The 12618-nt window shown below is 39.4% G+C and overlaps 2 protein-coding genes across 9 annotated transcripts in view; one reads left to right on the top strand and one right to left on the bottom strand.

Moving 5' to 3' along the window:
- Positions 1-492: 492 nt before the first annotated feature.
- On the bottom strand, positions 493-3250 carry TIGD4 (tigger transposable element derived 4). Its single transcript, XM_005517992.2, has one exon. The coding sequence runs from the start codon at positions 3145-3147 to the stop codon at positions 1627-1629; it is 1521 nt and encodes a 506-aa protein (XP_005518049.1). The 5' UTR covers positions 3148-3250; the 3' UTR covers positions 493-1626.
- A 125-nt stretch (positions 3251-3375) lies between these two features.
- ARFIP1 (ARF interacting protein 1) overlaps positions 3376-12618 on the top strand; it is a 41607-nt gene continuing 32364 nt past the window's right edge. For 3 of the 8 annotated variants that reach the window (XM_088056819.1, XM_014263251.2, XM_014263249.2), the window contains exons 1-3: positions 3376-3531; positions 7723-7802; positions 11685-11786. In XM_088056819.1, coding sequence (XP_087912945.1) covers positions 7725-7802; positions 11685-11786 — 180 coding nt within the window. In that variant the 5' untranslated portion in view covers positions 3376-3531; positions 7723-7724. Of the gene's footprint in view, positions 3532-7694; positions 7803-10698; positions 10785-11684; positions 11787-12618 lie in introns of those variants that run through there. The other 5 variants (XM_014263252.2, XM_005517558.3, XM_088056818.1 and 2 more) reach the window with 5 other exon arrangements.

Genomic DNA, 12618 nt, shown 5'->3' with positions numbered 1-12618 from the left:
ATTGATAATTTAAAAGATTTTGCATCTGTATTTTAAAATAATAAATACCTTGAAGAGATAATTCAGAGGAGTACTTTTTCACGGAATCCATAAATCTCCATGTAGATCTTTATTTATTGGGATTTCAATAGAAATTTCTTATTTAATCAGAATATCCTTTGGATAGAATTCACATAATATATCTCATAACAAGAAACCAGACATTTGTGGGGTTTTTTTTGGAAGGGGTTCTAGTAAAATGTTCATACAGCCAAAAGATTTTTCTCACCAACTCTAATATTTTCACTGTCTTTCAACAATCTGATACATTTTCTTAAATTATTTCATAAATGGATAAACTGTCCTATACCAGAAAAAAAGTGAACAAAGATGTAGCCAAACTATTTATTTAAAACTGAAGATTCACAAATGCATGAAATTTTTTTCTCATGGTTTCATTACAGGCAGCATAATAGATTTTTTATTACAGGCTTCTGAAAGGGCGTCCATTGGCTTCTTCATCTAAATTAGAAAAATAAGTATCTCCAACTTCTGAAAAAAAAATTAATTAATAGATATGGAATAGATTTAAAACAGGTTCTGAAAAAAGCCAGAAGGTCATATACATTAAGGGTTTTGGCTCTGATATGATTACATTGTTTGAAATGCATACTCAAAGACATGCAAATGTACCACGACTTACAGAACTTCACACTGAAATCATGCAAACAGCACCCTTGTTAATAGGGCTTGTAGTGACAAACCACATTAGTGCATTGAATCCTACAGCAAAGCCTCCAAGTATTGAAAATTAAACAAGAGCTCAGTGAGGTTTTTACTGCAGATACTGTTGGGGTTTTTTTCTGAATTTACTGTAGAAATACATGGAGGTGCACAGTAAGACCTACATCAAACTATGCACCAAAAAGGCTGAAAAGGAGAGAATGACTTTCCTTTTTTTACCTCTTCAAAGACCAAGTAAAGGTTTGTTTGTCTTTTGACTCTTGGATAAATTATTATGCCATTCAAGTGTATCCACATATGAGAGATTTTAAGAAAACAAAAAAACACATTCAAAGCTGTGGTAACTTTCTGCTGTTCATCACCCACTGCAAGAGTAAATGATAGCCAGAATTCTTGATGAAGGAAGAAAAATATTTCTTTTTAAAATGCCTTACTTCTCAGAATTTAAGCAAGTATTTTCTGTGTTATTCAATTTTGTGTTTATGTATCAAAAGCACCAAGGTCATAAATATTTACTACTCCACTGTGAAAACCCCCAAAATGACAGTGAAATTATTGATGCATGAAAGTGCTAGTCTCTTCTTGAAGAAAGAATTCCAGGTGGTCAACAGTTTATCCTGAGCGCACCAAACTGCTCAAAGAATTTCTTTTGCCTTCACTGTACTTACTACAGTTAGCATCTTAAAGGTTCAGCTTACTCCCTCTACCTCAAATATGTGTTATTTGCTCCTGATTTTGTGGAAAATTTCAGTTCATAGCCCTTTTTCAGTTTTGTTATGTTCATCTAGGCACCTGAGCAAAACACACCAGAGAACATTTAAGCAATGCTTGTTATTAAACTGCCTGTCTTTGATAATATTTCTTTTTTTTCCAATTACATGCTTTCCCACTTTGCTAAAATATTTATTCACATACTACATGTTGAATAAAATTCTCCAAGTCAGCTAAGGAATCATAGAGAGAATCATCTGTCTCTTGACTTCCGAGAAACTTTCGAAGGGTATCTAAAGCACTCAAAGCCTCATTTTTGGACGGTAAAAGCTGTTCAGCTCCCTGAAGTCGACTGCCTTCATCCTTAACTTCATCACCAACAAATGTCTCAGCTTTATCTGATGCACTTTCTTTGGCACACATCCTTTCATTATTTGTGGGTACTTCATAAGTTTCCGAACCACTATCTAGAGCTGCATATTCATCCAAAGACAAACCTTCTGGAAACTCTACTCCAGCTGCCCTTGCACGTGCAATCAAATCAAAATCACTTTCAACCTCATTGTTGTTATCATTTGTCTCAGTTTCTAATTTGAAAGTTGCTCCATTGTAACTTTTTACAATAGTCTCTGGTGTTACTTCCCTCCAGCACAGGTACAGCATCTCAATTGCATCAAGAAGGGTCAGCATAAACTCTTTATTACTTTCCACACAGTCAACAAATCTCTTGATAAGACAGTGCCTGTATTTAACCTTCAGACTTCTGATAATCCTTTCTTTCACAGCTATATATGAAGAGGAGTCTGGAGGAAAGAACGCTAATTTGACAGACTTCAGGTTCTTTACTTCTATGTGAGCTGGGAGAGAATCAACAAGAATAACCACACGGCGCTGCTGTGCTTGAAATCTGTTATCAAGTTTATGCATCCACTGTTCAAAGATTCCTGAAGTCATGCAAGCCCTGTCATTTGCTTCATAATCCACTGGCAGCAATTTCACATCTTTGAAAGAGCATGGACTTTTTCCTACAATGAGGAGTGGGAGTTTCTCAGAACCATCCATATTTGTACCCACCGCTACAGTGATGCTCTCTTTGCTTTGTTTACCCACAGAACAAGTTTTCCCTTTAAATGCAAACGTGCTATGTGGTAACATCTGATACAACAACACAGTCTCCTGCATGTAAAACACATTTTTTGGCCGATAATCATTTAAATAATAAGGAAGCACATTCTGGCACCAAGGAGTTGGAGCACCCACTGTAGGAGTAGCAGCTGCTTCTACAGGCTGAGCTCTGAAAACTAAACCATACCTCGACTTGAAACGATCGAGCCAACCATTGCTGCATTTAAAATCACTGTGTCCAAGCTTCTGGGCAAAATCATTCGCCTTGAGGCGCAACATAGGGCCATTGACCGGCATATTCAAGCACTGTGCAATTCTGTACCACTTCATCAATGCCTCCTCCAGGTCGGCATAAAAAGCAGTCCTCAGTCTTTTCCTTTTAGGATCAAACCGTAAAGTTTCAAAGGCTTCCAAAACTTTTTCCTTATTCTTCATAATCGAAGACAGGGAGTTCCTCTTGATGCCGTACTGGGCTGCAACGTCCGCCTTCTTCTTGCCGCTTTCCACAGCGCTTATGATGTCGATTTTCTCCTCGATGGATATGCTTTTTTTCCTCCTCACTGTGGGCTCGGGCAGAGCCTCTGCCATGGCACCGAGCAGCGTCTCCCAGGCGCGCTCATCCGCGCCCACAGCCGGCCAGGCTCCGTCTCTGCCGCTCCGGCTGCTCTCCCAGCCGGCGGCCCGATCTCAAGGCACGGCACTCGGGGCCGGAGCAGCCTCCCGGGCGGTGCCGCGGTGGTTGCCATGGCTGCTACCATAGACATGACGGCCTAGAGAGGCCGCCGCCGTCATCCCCTTTCCGGCCCTGCGCTTCCGGCTCCTGCCGCCGCCGGAGAAGGAAGAAAATAAAGCTTGAGAGGGGCCGCCGCGCTGCCCTGCCCGGCCTCCTCCGTACCCCCTTCCCACCCTCCGTCCTGCCCTCCCGTCCCCCGCAGCACGACGCCCCCGGGGCCGCAGCGGCGCCGCCGGCAGGTGAGGGACTTGCCGGGCCGGGCCGGGGCAGCCGCTGGGCCCGGGTTCGGGGAGGGCCGGGCCGCGCCTCCCGCTCCGTCCCGTCCGACGTGTCACCCCGCGGGAGCGGCCGCCCTTCCCCGGGCTCCGCCGCGGCACCGGCGGTGCCCAGCGGGTCGGGGTCGGCCCGGCTTGTACGCCCCGCTCCGGGGGTGCTGGGCGGCTGGACAGGGTGGGCATCGCCCGAGCTCGAGGGCAGGCGGGTTCCAGGAGAGAGAAAGGGAAGCGGTGTGTTGGTGGAGGAGGAGAACTGTAGATGCTTTGTAAATTTTGTGCCCCTGGGAGTTATTCCACACCCTGGCAATTACTGTTTTAAGCGTGCCAATTTATGTTTTGCTTAGTGTTCTTAAAGCGTGGAAACGCTTTGGTGTTGTGTGACAGGCAGGTGTTGCATGTGGTACTGTCTCCGAACTAGACAGATCTTCCAGTATTTCTTATGTACCTCTTTAATAGGTTATTTTTAATCGAACCCCCCTAATAGCCTTTCATCTTGCATGAATGCCTTTGGAGGGGATCATTCTGAACATCCATCCCAGGATTTAGTTTCAGTTTGTCACGTGTGCTTTTTATGCTTGGTGGAAAAGGTAGCAAGGAGTTATCACTTTGCAGTCGGTGGCTCTGTTACCTAAGAGTTGATTCTCTAGAGAAGATAACAGAAGGGTTCTTTTTGCAGGGCTGGAGAAGGATGTTATTTGATCAGTGCAACTCCAAAACTTTCGGAATCGTGTGTATGTTTACATATGTGTGTATGTATGTATGTATGTACACACATAGTTAAAATGTCAGGAATAAGAAACACAGAGGAGTGTTAGATTGCAAAAATTGGAAGCTGAGGCAGTAGCTTGATCAGCTGTTTTTTTCTTATTTGGTAGAAGTTGAAACCATAATGGGAGCCCATGGTTTAGTTAATCTGGAGATGAGCAGAGCATTAAAGTGTTCAGGGCCGGGTTGATGTAGCATGGGGAGTGTGAAAGTCAGCAGCAGCCCTGTTCTCCAGTCTTTGTCTCTATCATGTTTTCTAACTCCCAAGCATAATTAGATCTTGCAAGTGGAGCAGCCAGGGAATTCAAGAGCATTAAGAGGAAGCTATGGTGTGATTGCAGCAGGAAGTGTTTAATACAGATTTTTACAATCTTTTTTAAAAAGTGGTTGATCTCTATGTTGACAAGAATTAGTGAAAGTGTTCTTAGTTATAAATTGAAATTAAGAAGACATCCATAAAATGATCATTTTTCCACCAGCACTTGGATTTTGTGCAATATTACAAAAATTTTCATTCTTTATACAGTAAGACAGCAATAAAAGTGTGTAATAAACTTCATTTTAGACAGAAGATATCTTGCTGTTGCCTTATTGGCAATTAATTTAGGAGAAAAGTAATTGAAGGAACCAGTGCATCTTGCTTAGGAAAGCAGATCTGATTGTTGAGAATCCCATGGTTCTTCTTTCTGAGACCATAAATCATTTACTTATGTGATGTAAATATGTGAGGAATACACTTCTTAGTATAAGTTAATTTATTGTTGATGACATTTACTTCATAATTTCATGAATAAGCAAATATGAATTTGCCTTTTTTATGAAAAGTACATAAGTATGCTCTTAAAACCATTAATTATAAATGGTTAAATATCTTTATATGTCTCCATTCTAGAGGAAGCTTACTATGTTGTTCATAAGCTGATTTGCTTTTTACTTTTCCAGTTGAAGGAAGTGATATATAAATCCTCAGGACTCAAAAATCATATGGTTTTATTTATGGTGAGCAAAGCTTAAAATTACTGAGGCTGTAATTCAATATGCATTTAAGGTAGCTTCACCATGGTGGGAATGATTCTTAGTCTAGTCTGTGCCTTCTGTCCTACTGTGATGCAGTATTTGTGTGGATTTGCAGAACTTGTATAGTGGGGTAGAAGAGAACCCAGAAGGACAGGAGTGATATGGACAGGGTTTCAGTTCTTGTCAGAATATGGATCAAGCATGTTTTTGAGTTGTTCTCTTGCAGCAGGTGGTAGCAAATGTCCTGGGACACCAGTCACCTGATGTGTTCTGAAGTTGTGGCTGCTTTAGTGAAGAGACAAACCAAGCCCTGGATAGCACAATCCATCCTGTACTGGGGATTAGCGACCTCTTATAAAGAACAGCCCTTTGTCTGGCATCTGCAGGAACTACAGAGATGCAAAAGTCTGTATGCATTTCTGTAGTGGAACCTTAAATGATATGTGTATGTAAATGTCTTGATTACCACAATTTCACATGAGTGTCTTCATTTCTGAATCTTGGTGGAGGTGTAGAAAGTTTTCATCCTTGCATCCAGTATTTGATGTTTACATTCCTTTTCTTTTCTGTAGAAGCAGTAATCAGGAAATTCTGTAGTTAAATTTGAATGAGCAGTTGAACTTTCTATGAAAGCCGCCTTTAATCTACATTTTTTCCTCCTTGTCATGTTTTAAAGTTGATCATTGTGATCCTGTAGAGCTGTGTTGAAACTTTTAGCACTGCTTGTAGGAAAAGAACACTACAAAAAATTGATCATGGAGGGGTGTTGTAACACAAATGGTGAATTCATTTGGCTTTTAAAAAATTATTTGCCTTTATGTAGTGTTTTCTACATGGATTTGTGAGATGGTTCTTGCCCCTGAGTTCTTAAATCTGTCAAAAATGTTTTTGCCTGTAGCATTTAATAGTTTAGAACAGTGTTACCACGGTACATAGGCTTGTATGTGATGTACAAATATAAGTCTGGAAGCTCTGGTGTGGTAGAACTGAAGAACAGATTGTCTTAGTGAAGGCTCTACTACAAGATGAACAAAAACAAGCTTTTTGTTTCCTTTTCGAGCAAGGAAATCACACTTATTCTCCTCCTCTATAATGTAATTGTTTTAGCTAGTCAGAAATAAGCTGTTAAGCACAGAGGTTGTTTTCAGCCACAAGTAGAGTTTGGACAGGACCATGTGGGCAGATAGCATCTCTGCTGTACAGACTTACATGTCCCAAAGAAATATGAAAAATTAAGAAAGCTGCATTAGGATTTTAAACTTATTTCTTAATTACTTCAAAAGGAATTTTATATCAATCCTGGAAAAATCCACCTTCATTCAGTGATAGCCCTGAATGAACTGTTTTTCTGGAGAAAATCTCTTACTTTACGTATTTAGTTTTCCAAAATAAAGTAATAGGTTATCCCGTGTAATATGATATAGGTGATCTAGGTGAGTCAGTTTCTCAGCCTTTGTGCCCTTATTTTATTTCCCTTGCTATGTGAGCTGCTTACCTTATTAATTATTTGCTTTAATTAGAATGTTTTATAGCTCAGGAATTTGAAATACAATATAAACACAAATAATAATAATATCTTGATAATTTTTCCTAATCTGGTGTATGTCTGAACATGTATGAAATGGTGCAAGATTTAATGAACTGAAGTCATGTGTGATTATATACAATACTGGCAGATTGATTAATTTTTAATGATTGGTTGTCTCCTCCTTTCAAACAGCTGAGTGAATTGTGGTGTCACCTGTAGTTACCAGCTACCTGGAATCAAATTTAGATACTTTTCCTTACTTAAGCTAAAATTGTGTATCTCTTTCATCTTTCATGATGGCTGTATTCACATAGCTGATTTCTTGTGCATGTGCTCAGCGTTAACTTTCTTTGCCTCTGTAGCCAAGATCTTTTGGAGGCTAAAATGAGGGGGATTCTGTTTCTAGTAAACACAACAGGCTTAACAGCTTAAAAAGTTTCAGTGGCTTAGCATCAATATAATCATGCAATGTTTGGATAAATCTTATGTCTTAACAAAATGGTGATCTTTGCAATGGTAGGATACAGTCAGTGTATTGTTGCAGGTGGCAGTGCATATATCAGCTGAAGAACCTTGTTTGACTTCCAGGGTTTTATGTTGCAAGCTTAGTTGTCTGTGGGGAAAGGTTGCTTTGGCAGTGGAAGTTTACACTAGACTGTATTCCTAATCTCTTAGATTTTTGGAGAGCTAAAGACCTGGTCACCATCAAAAGAAGGAGGTTTTGCTTTGATTTAGCAGAACTTATAAAAGAAATGTTTTCTGTAAGCCTGCTTTGGTTTCTGTGAGGTGCAACATCCAGCCCCTTTCACTTCAATTAATGCATGCCAAACCTATTTGGTTTTCAGGTATGTCAGAGCACAGCAGTGAATCCACAACACTTGATGAGTCTCATCCGTCTGCAGAAGAGGTCCAGTCTGTCTCTGAGGTGATTGGGTGATAGTTTAGTGTAAAATCAACCAATCCTAAGAAGTTTCAGATTCCCAAAAATTCTGCTATGCATAGCACAGTGGTGTTAATGTGGGGGTACAAGTTCATGCACAGCATCTTGAATGGGTGGGGTTGGTTTTGAGACACCATTAAGAACAGTCCAGTTAATTCATAGCAAAGGATTACTTCAGCCAGTAGCTTGTTGCTGTGCTGCAGTATTTGTTTTGTGAGTTGAATAGATATAGTCATGGTAGAATCTGAAATGTGTGAGTATTGCAGGAAGAAAGCGTTGGTATCTAAAAGGCATCAATCTTCGTGTAACCTCACTATAACAAGGTATTCTATATACTCCTGAAGGAGTGAATCTTTTTTTTCCCTGAGAGCAGATAAAGCTTGCACCTTCTCTATGACATATCTGAATTATGAACAAATTCCTAAGGTTCCAAATATTACTAATCAGGTGTGTTTGGGATGCTCTTTCGGAAAGATAGAGTCATTGTTTTCCTGACTCTTGTAGAGTAAAAATGAAAAAGGTAATGCTGACTTGATCACTGTTGGACTCTCATTGACAGTGAATTGTTTTTAAACTTTCAGTAAAAACAGAACAATGATTCTATTTAGCATATTTCTAAATCTGATATTTGTAAACACAGATGTGCAAAGAAAATACTGATTGTTACTGAAGGATGAGTCTGTTTTTACAAAATAAAATGTGCATCTGAAATGCAATGTTTTCTGTAGTGCTTATGTCTTTCATGCCTAATACATCAATACAATTTTAGGAACTTATTTAGAATTACATTAGGTTGTTTATACATATGATAAATTTTCTTCTGAGGAATCAGTTTTTTTGTATACTTAGTTTAAGTCAGCTGTAGGCTATACTTGCCAAAGAGACACTTGATGCAGCAGTCATACTCCGTTTCAACAGAAATGCCGCTGTGGTTTGGTGCTTTAGTTTTCTCTTAGATCAATAACTACAATAATCCCATGATTGTGTGAAGTGACAGGAGCACACATCCAGAGGTAAAGAAAAATGGGTGCTGGATTTGGCAGTAGCCTACAGTCAGAGTAAGTATTTTGAGATAGTGCACTGCTGAAGTAAGCTGATGCTGTGGGCAGCCCTTCATTCTCAGTTGTTTCTTTGCTGCATTGCTACCTGCTCTGTTTCATAGGTGCAAGTGTTGGAGGTGTGCCTGCTTTGGAGAATTGATGGGAGTGGAAAAATTACCCATCCTCTTTTTGAGCACAGGTCACTTTCTTTTGATCTGCAGCGTTTCCAGAATTGTGTTTGCTGTACAAATACATTGTTCTGGCTCAGGAAGGAGGTGGAGAGATGGTGAAAGCTGCTGGGTGGAAGACTTAGGAGAAAAGGGCAAGGACTGGTTCTTGACAGGAGTGCAAGCTTAAACTGTTGACTAAAATGGAGATGGTTGTTTCTTGTTATGTCTGAGTTAAATTAGCAGTTTTTCCCACTTCCCCTTTTCAGCTGCTCATTTCATGGCTTTTATGCTCGTCTGATCTCATTGCAAACTGATTCAGCTCACTGAAGCTGGAAAGTTTACCTTGTGAAAAGGTCTATTGCCAGGCTAGTGAGTTGTGTGTGGTGACTGTAGTCAGGTGAGTGTTGCGGAGGTGGGCTACTGTGTGGTTCACAATAGAGACTGAAAAAGTGGAGTGGTGAAATGTCCCCTTTTCAGCAATGGGAAATTGTTGTAGTTCAAACATAGCATGGAACTGACATTAGCAAGTAATTTTTTGCTTTCTCTGAACTAGATACATAGGTCTCATTCAAGTAGGAATGCCAAAAAAATAGGTGAATTGCTTCTAGTTGTCCAGAGAAGCTGATGAATTTTTGTTTTCTAGTATATTAAAAGTATATATATAAATTCTATAATTATTAGAGATGTGTGCATATGCATTGAGTATGTATATCTCTGAATAAAAGCATTAAAGTATATCAATGTCAATATTTGCAAAATTATTTGAGATTCTTGTTGAAAAGCACCTAAGTCAAGTATTTGTTTTTCCTTTAATTAGAGATGCAGTTTAGTTTGTGATCACTAGCAAAGTGCCCCTTGACAGTAGAGGACTTTCCCTTTGCACTGTGTTCTCTGATAATTTGCAGAAAGAAGAACAAAAACAGCTGTGAACAGAACAGGACCTGTGCTAATGCTTCTGTATTGTGCAAGTAGCTGTGACAGGCCAAGCATTTTGAAAAATACTTCACGTGACCATATCAAGTAGAAGTGTAGTTCCTAACAGTCTTAGAGCTTAAGCACATGTGAGATTCAGAGCAAGCATAAGAAACTTGAGCTGTTGGACAGATTTCCCAAATCAAAATGTAATGTAGCAGGTAACTAGGACATTTAATCTATGGATGTTGTGTAGCAACTCTCTGTGAGGAGCAGGGAGTTGGATTTGATGATCCCTTACAACCTGAGGTATTCTATATTCTATGAAATGAAACAAATCACCATTTTAAAAGTACTCATAAAATAAGCAGAGACCTTTTGGTGTGCTTAAGTAGAAGCACAATCATTGGAGCACACAGACAGTGACTAGTTTGAAAAAGTCTTCAGAGGCCTCAAAACTAATAAAGGAAATCAGGCTCACAAGTGTAAATGAAGTGGTGACATGTGAATGTGGAAGAAATATTAGCAATGGGGTATGAAAGAAGATATTCCAGTTAAGAGTGATGCAAGTGATGCCCAGTAAGTATCAATAAAATCTTTGTGTTATATTGATACTCTGTAAAGTTTCAGGTGTGGTTGGAGGAGCTGATGGTACTTCAGCTTCTGATGATCTCAGCTGGGGCTCTTCCTGACCCTTGTAGTGAAAAGAGCTGGTTCAGTTTGATGATTTGAGAGCTCTAAGGGAAGAAGGGTACCTATTCTCAAGTACCTGTTGATGGTACACCTTGTCTTGCCAGTCTAGTACAAGTACACGGGCTGGTTTGAGGACTTCAGACAACTTTTATGTAAGTGAACAAACACTGCCTTGGTTGTGTGTTGATTTTTCTACTGTTTACACTTTAGATGACTGATGAAGCTGCCTTGCAGAGTTAGGAATAGCTTTTTGAAAGGGATGAAATTTTCACTTCCTCTTAATTTTGGGGTATTAAGCTACTATTCTCTCTTCAGGTGCTTGTAAATGATGTACAGTTCTTCTGGGAATGTCTCTTCTTTTAGGCTATACCTTAGGCCATACTTGAAAGCCTTGGTTTCACAGCTGCTGCTACTGTTCATGATGCAGCTGCATTTGAAACTAACTTTGAATCCTGAATTCTCTTGGTACTTTTGAGTTCTTTGGGCACTTCTGCATTTCACTTCAGGTTTGCTGCTGTTGTATTCATGAGAGTTGCATACCAACAGTTTAGTCAGAAGGTGGCACTATATTATGGTAAAATAGGAGGCTGAGCTATTAAAGTTTGGAATCATTGCTTTTCTTGTAACACATGATTAAACATACTGCTCTTCTCTAGTATTTGTTGTTTATGAATAGATAATACAATTTTTTTAGCCAAGCTCATTATAATTTGAGATACAGAAACTTCTCTGAGGCTCAAGTGTGCATGTAAAACATTTGTCTAAGCCCATGTCTCATTTGTGTCTTACTCCCCCAATGCCAATGGGTTAAATTTTAGTGTTCTTTTTCTCTTAGATCTGGAAACTTTAAATTACTTCTGACTGAGCTGTGCTAGAATATTACTGTCATTCAATTATGTGATTAAATAAACATATAAAGACTGAGTATATCAGAATATTTCCAGTTGGAGTTTGAAATAAAATAAACTGTTATGAAACTCATACATCAAATATTTTCATATGGATTACTTATTGGAAATGTAAGACAAACACTAACCTGTTTCTTTTTACAGGAAAGTGCAATGGCTCAAGAATCTCCCAAAAATTCAGCGGCAGAAATTCCTGTGACTAGCAATGGACAGCTGGAAGATTCTCATGAACACAGCTATAACAGGGTCAGAAATTTCTTTCTGCCATGGTACCATTATCAGAAATGCTGAAGTTAGAATTTGATGCATAGCAGACCTCACTTGACATAATTTTCTGGAGGCTTACTGAAAAAACTGCTTTGAAGCTCATAGATTATTGTCAGAGTTGACATAACACAGTGTGGTTGCATACTGCAATGATCTGTTTTTGTAAAAAAAAAAAAAAAAATTTCGTATTTATTTTCGCTTTTTCGGAGTGGCAGAAGCCGAGTTCTTCCCCCACCGCTCGGTGCAGCGGAGCCGTCAGTTCTGCTGGTGCCCGGGTGTCCAGCAGAGGGCGCTGGGGCACAGCGGCTGCAGTTTGGGGTCGGGCTGCTTTTATTTGGATTTTCGTTTGGAAATAGTTAATTGTCCACGTTTATTTGATATCTGCTGAGCGTTAGATTTGAAGGAAAGCTCTTAAGTTTTACCAGTTTCATACTGACTTGTAGTGCAGAATTATTCTTAAAAGAAATACTCAGCAGAACTTAAACATTTTATTCTGTTTTACTAAAATGCTGATTAGAGGGGGGAACCTTTGTAAGATTTGTTGGTCAACTAAGATCTACCAGTGGCATAATATTAAAATTAATAGAATGTTTAATGAAGTAAAGTTAAAGCTACATTTCTAAACAGATGTATGTGTGGGGAGACAAGCTTGGGAAATGCATCTTGAAGTGATAAGGAATTTGGGTTCACCTCAAAGTAGGGAAACAGACTTAGTAATTTGAAGCTTGATGACCTTGCTGCTGCTGTGACTTCACTGCTGTCTAAGTTACCTTTTCCTTACATAGTGATTGCTTCTGCAGTGCAGTGCATG

This window comes from Pseudopodoces humilis, chromosome 6 (genome assembly GCF_049639895.1).
Source record: "Pseudopodoces humilis isolate 2021_Gansu_Grassland_sample_001 chromosome 6, ASM4963989v1, whole genome shotgun sequence".
In the NCBI taxonomy this organism is placed as follows: domain Eukaryota; kingdom Metazoa; phylum Chordata; class Aves; order Passeriformes; family Paridae; genus Pseudopodoces; species Pseudopodoces humilis.
This window is presented reverse-complemented; position numbering and strand designations above follow the sequence as displayed.

What these genes read in the sequence shown, in the direction of transcription:
- TIGD4 (XM_005517992.2), bottom strand. Translation starts at nt 3,147, where the DNA reads ATGGCAGAGGCTCTGCCCGAGCCCACAGTGAGGAGGAAAAAAAGCATA.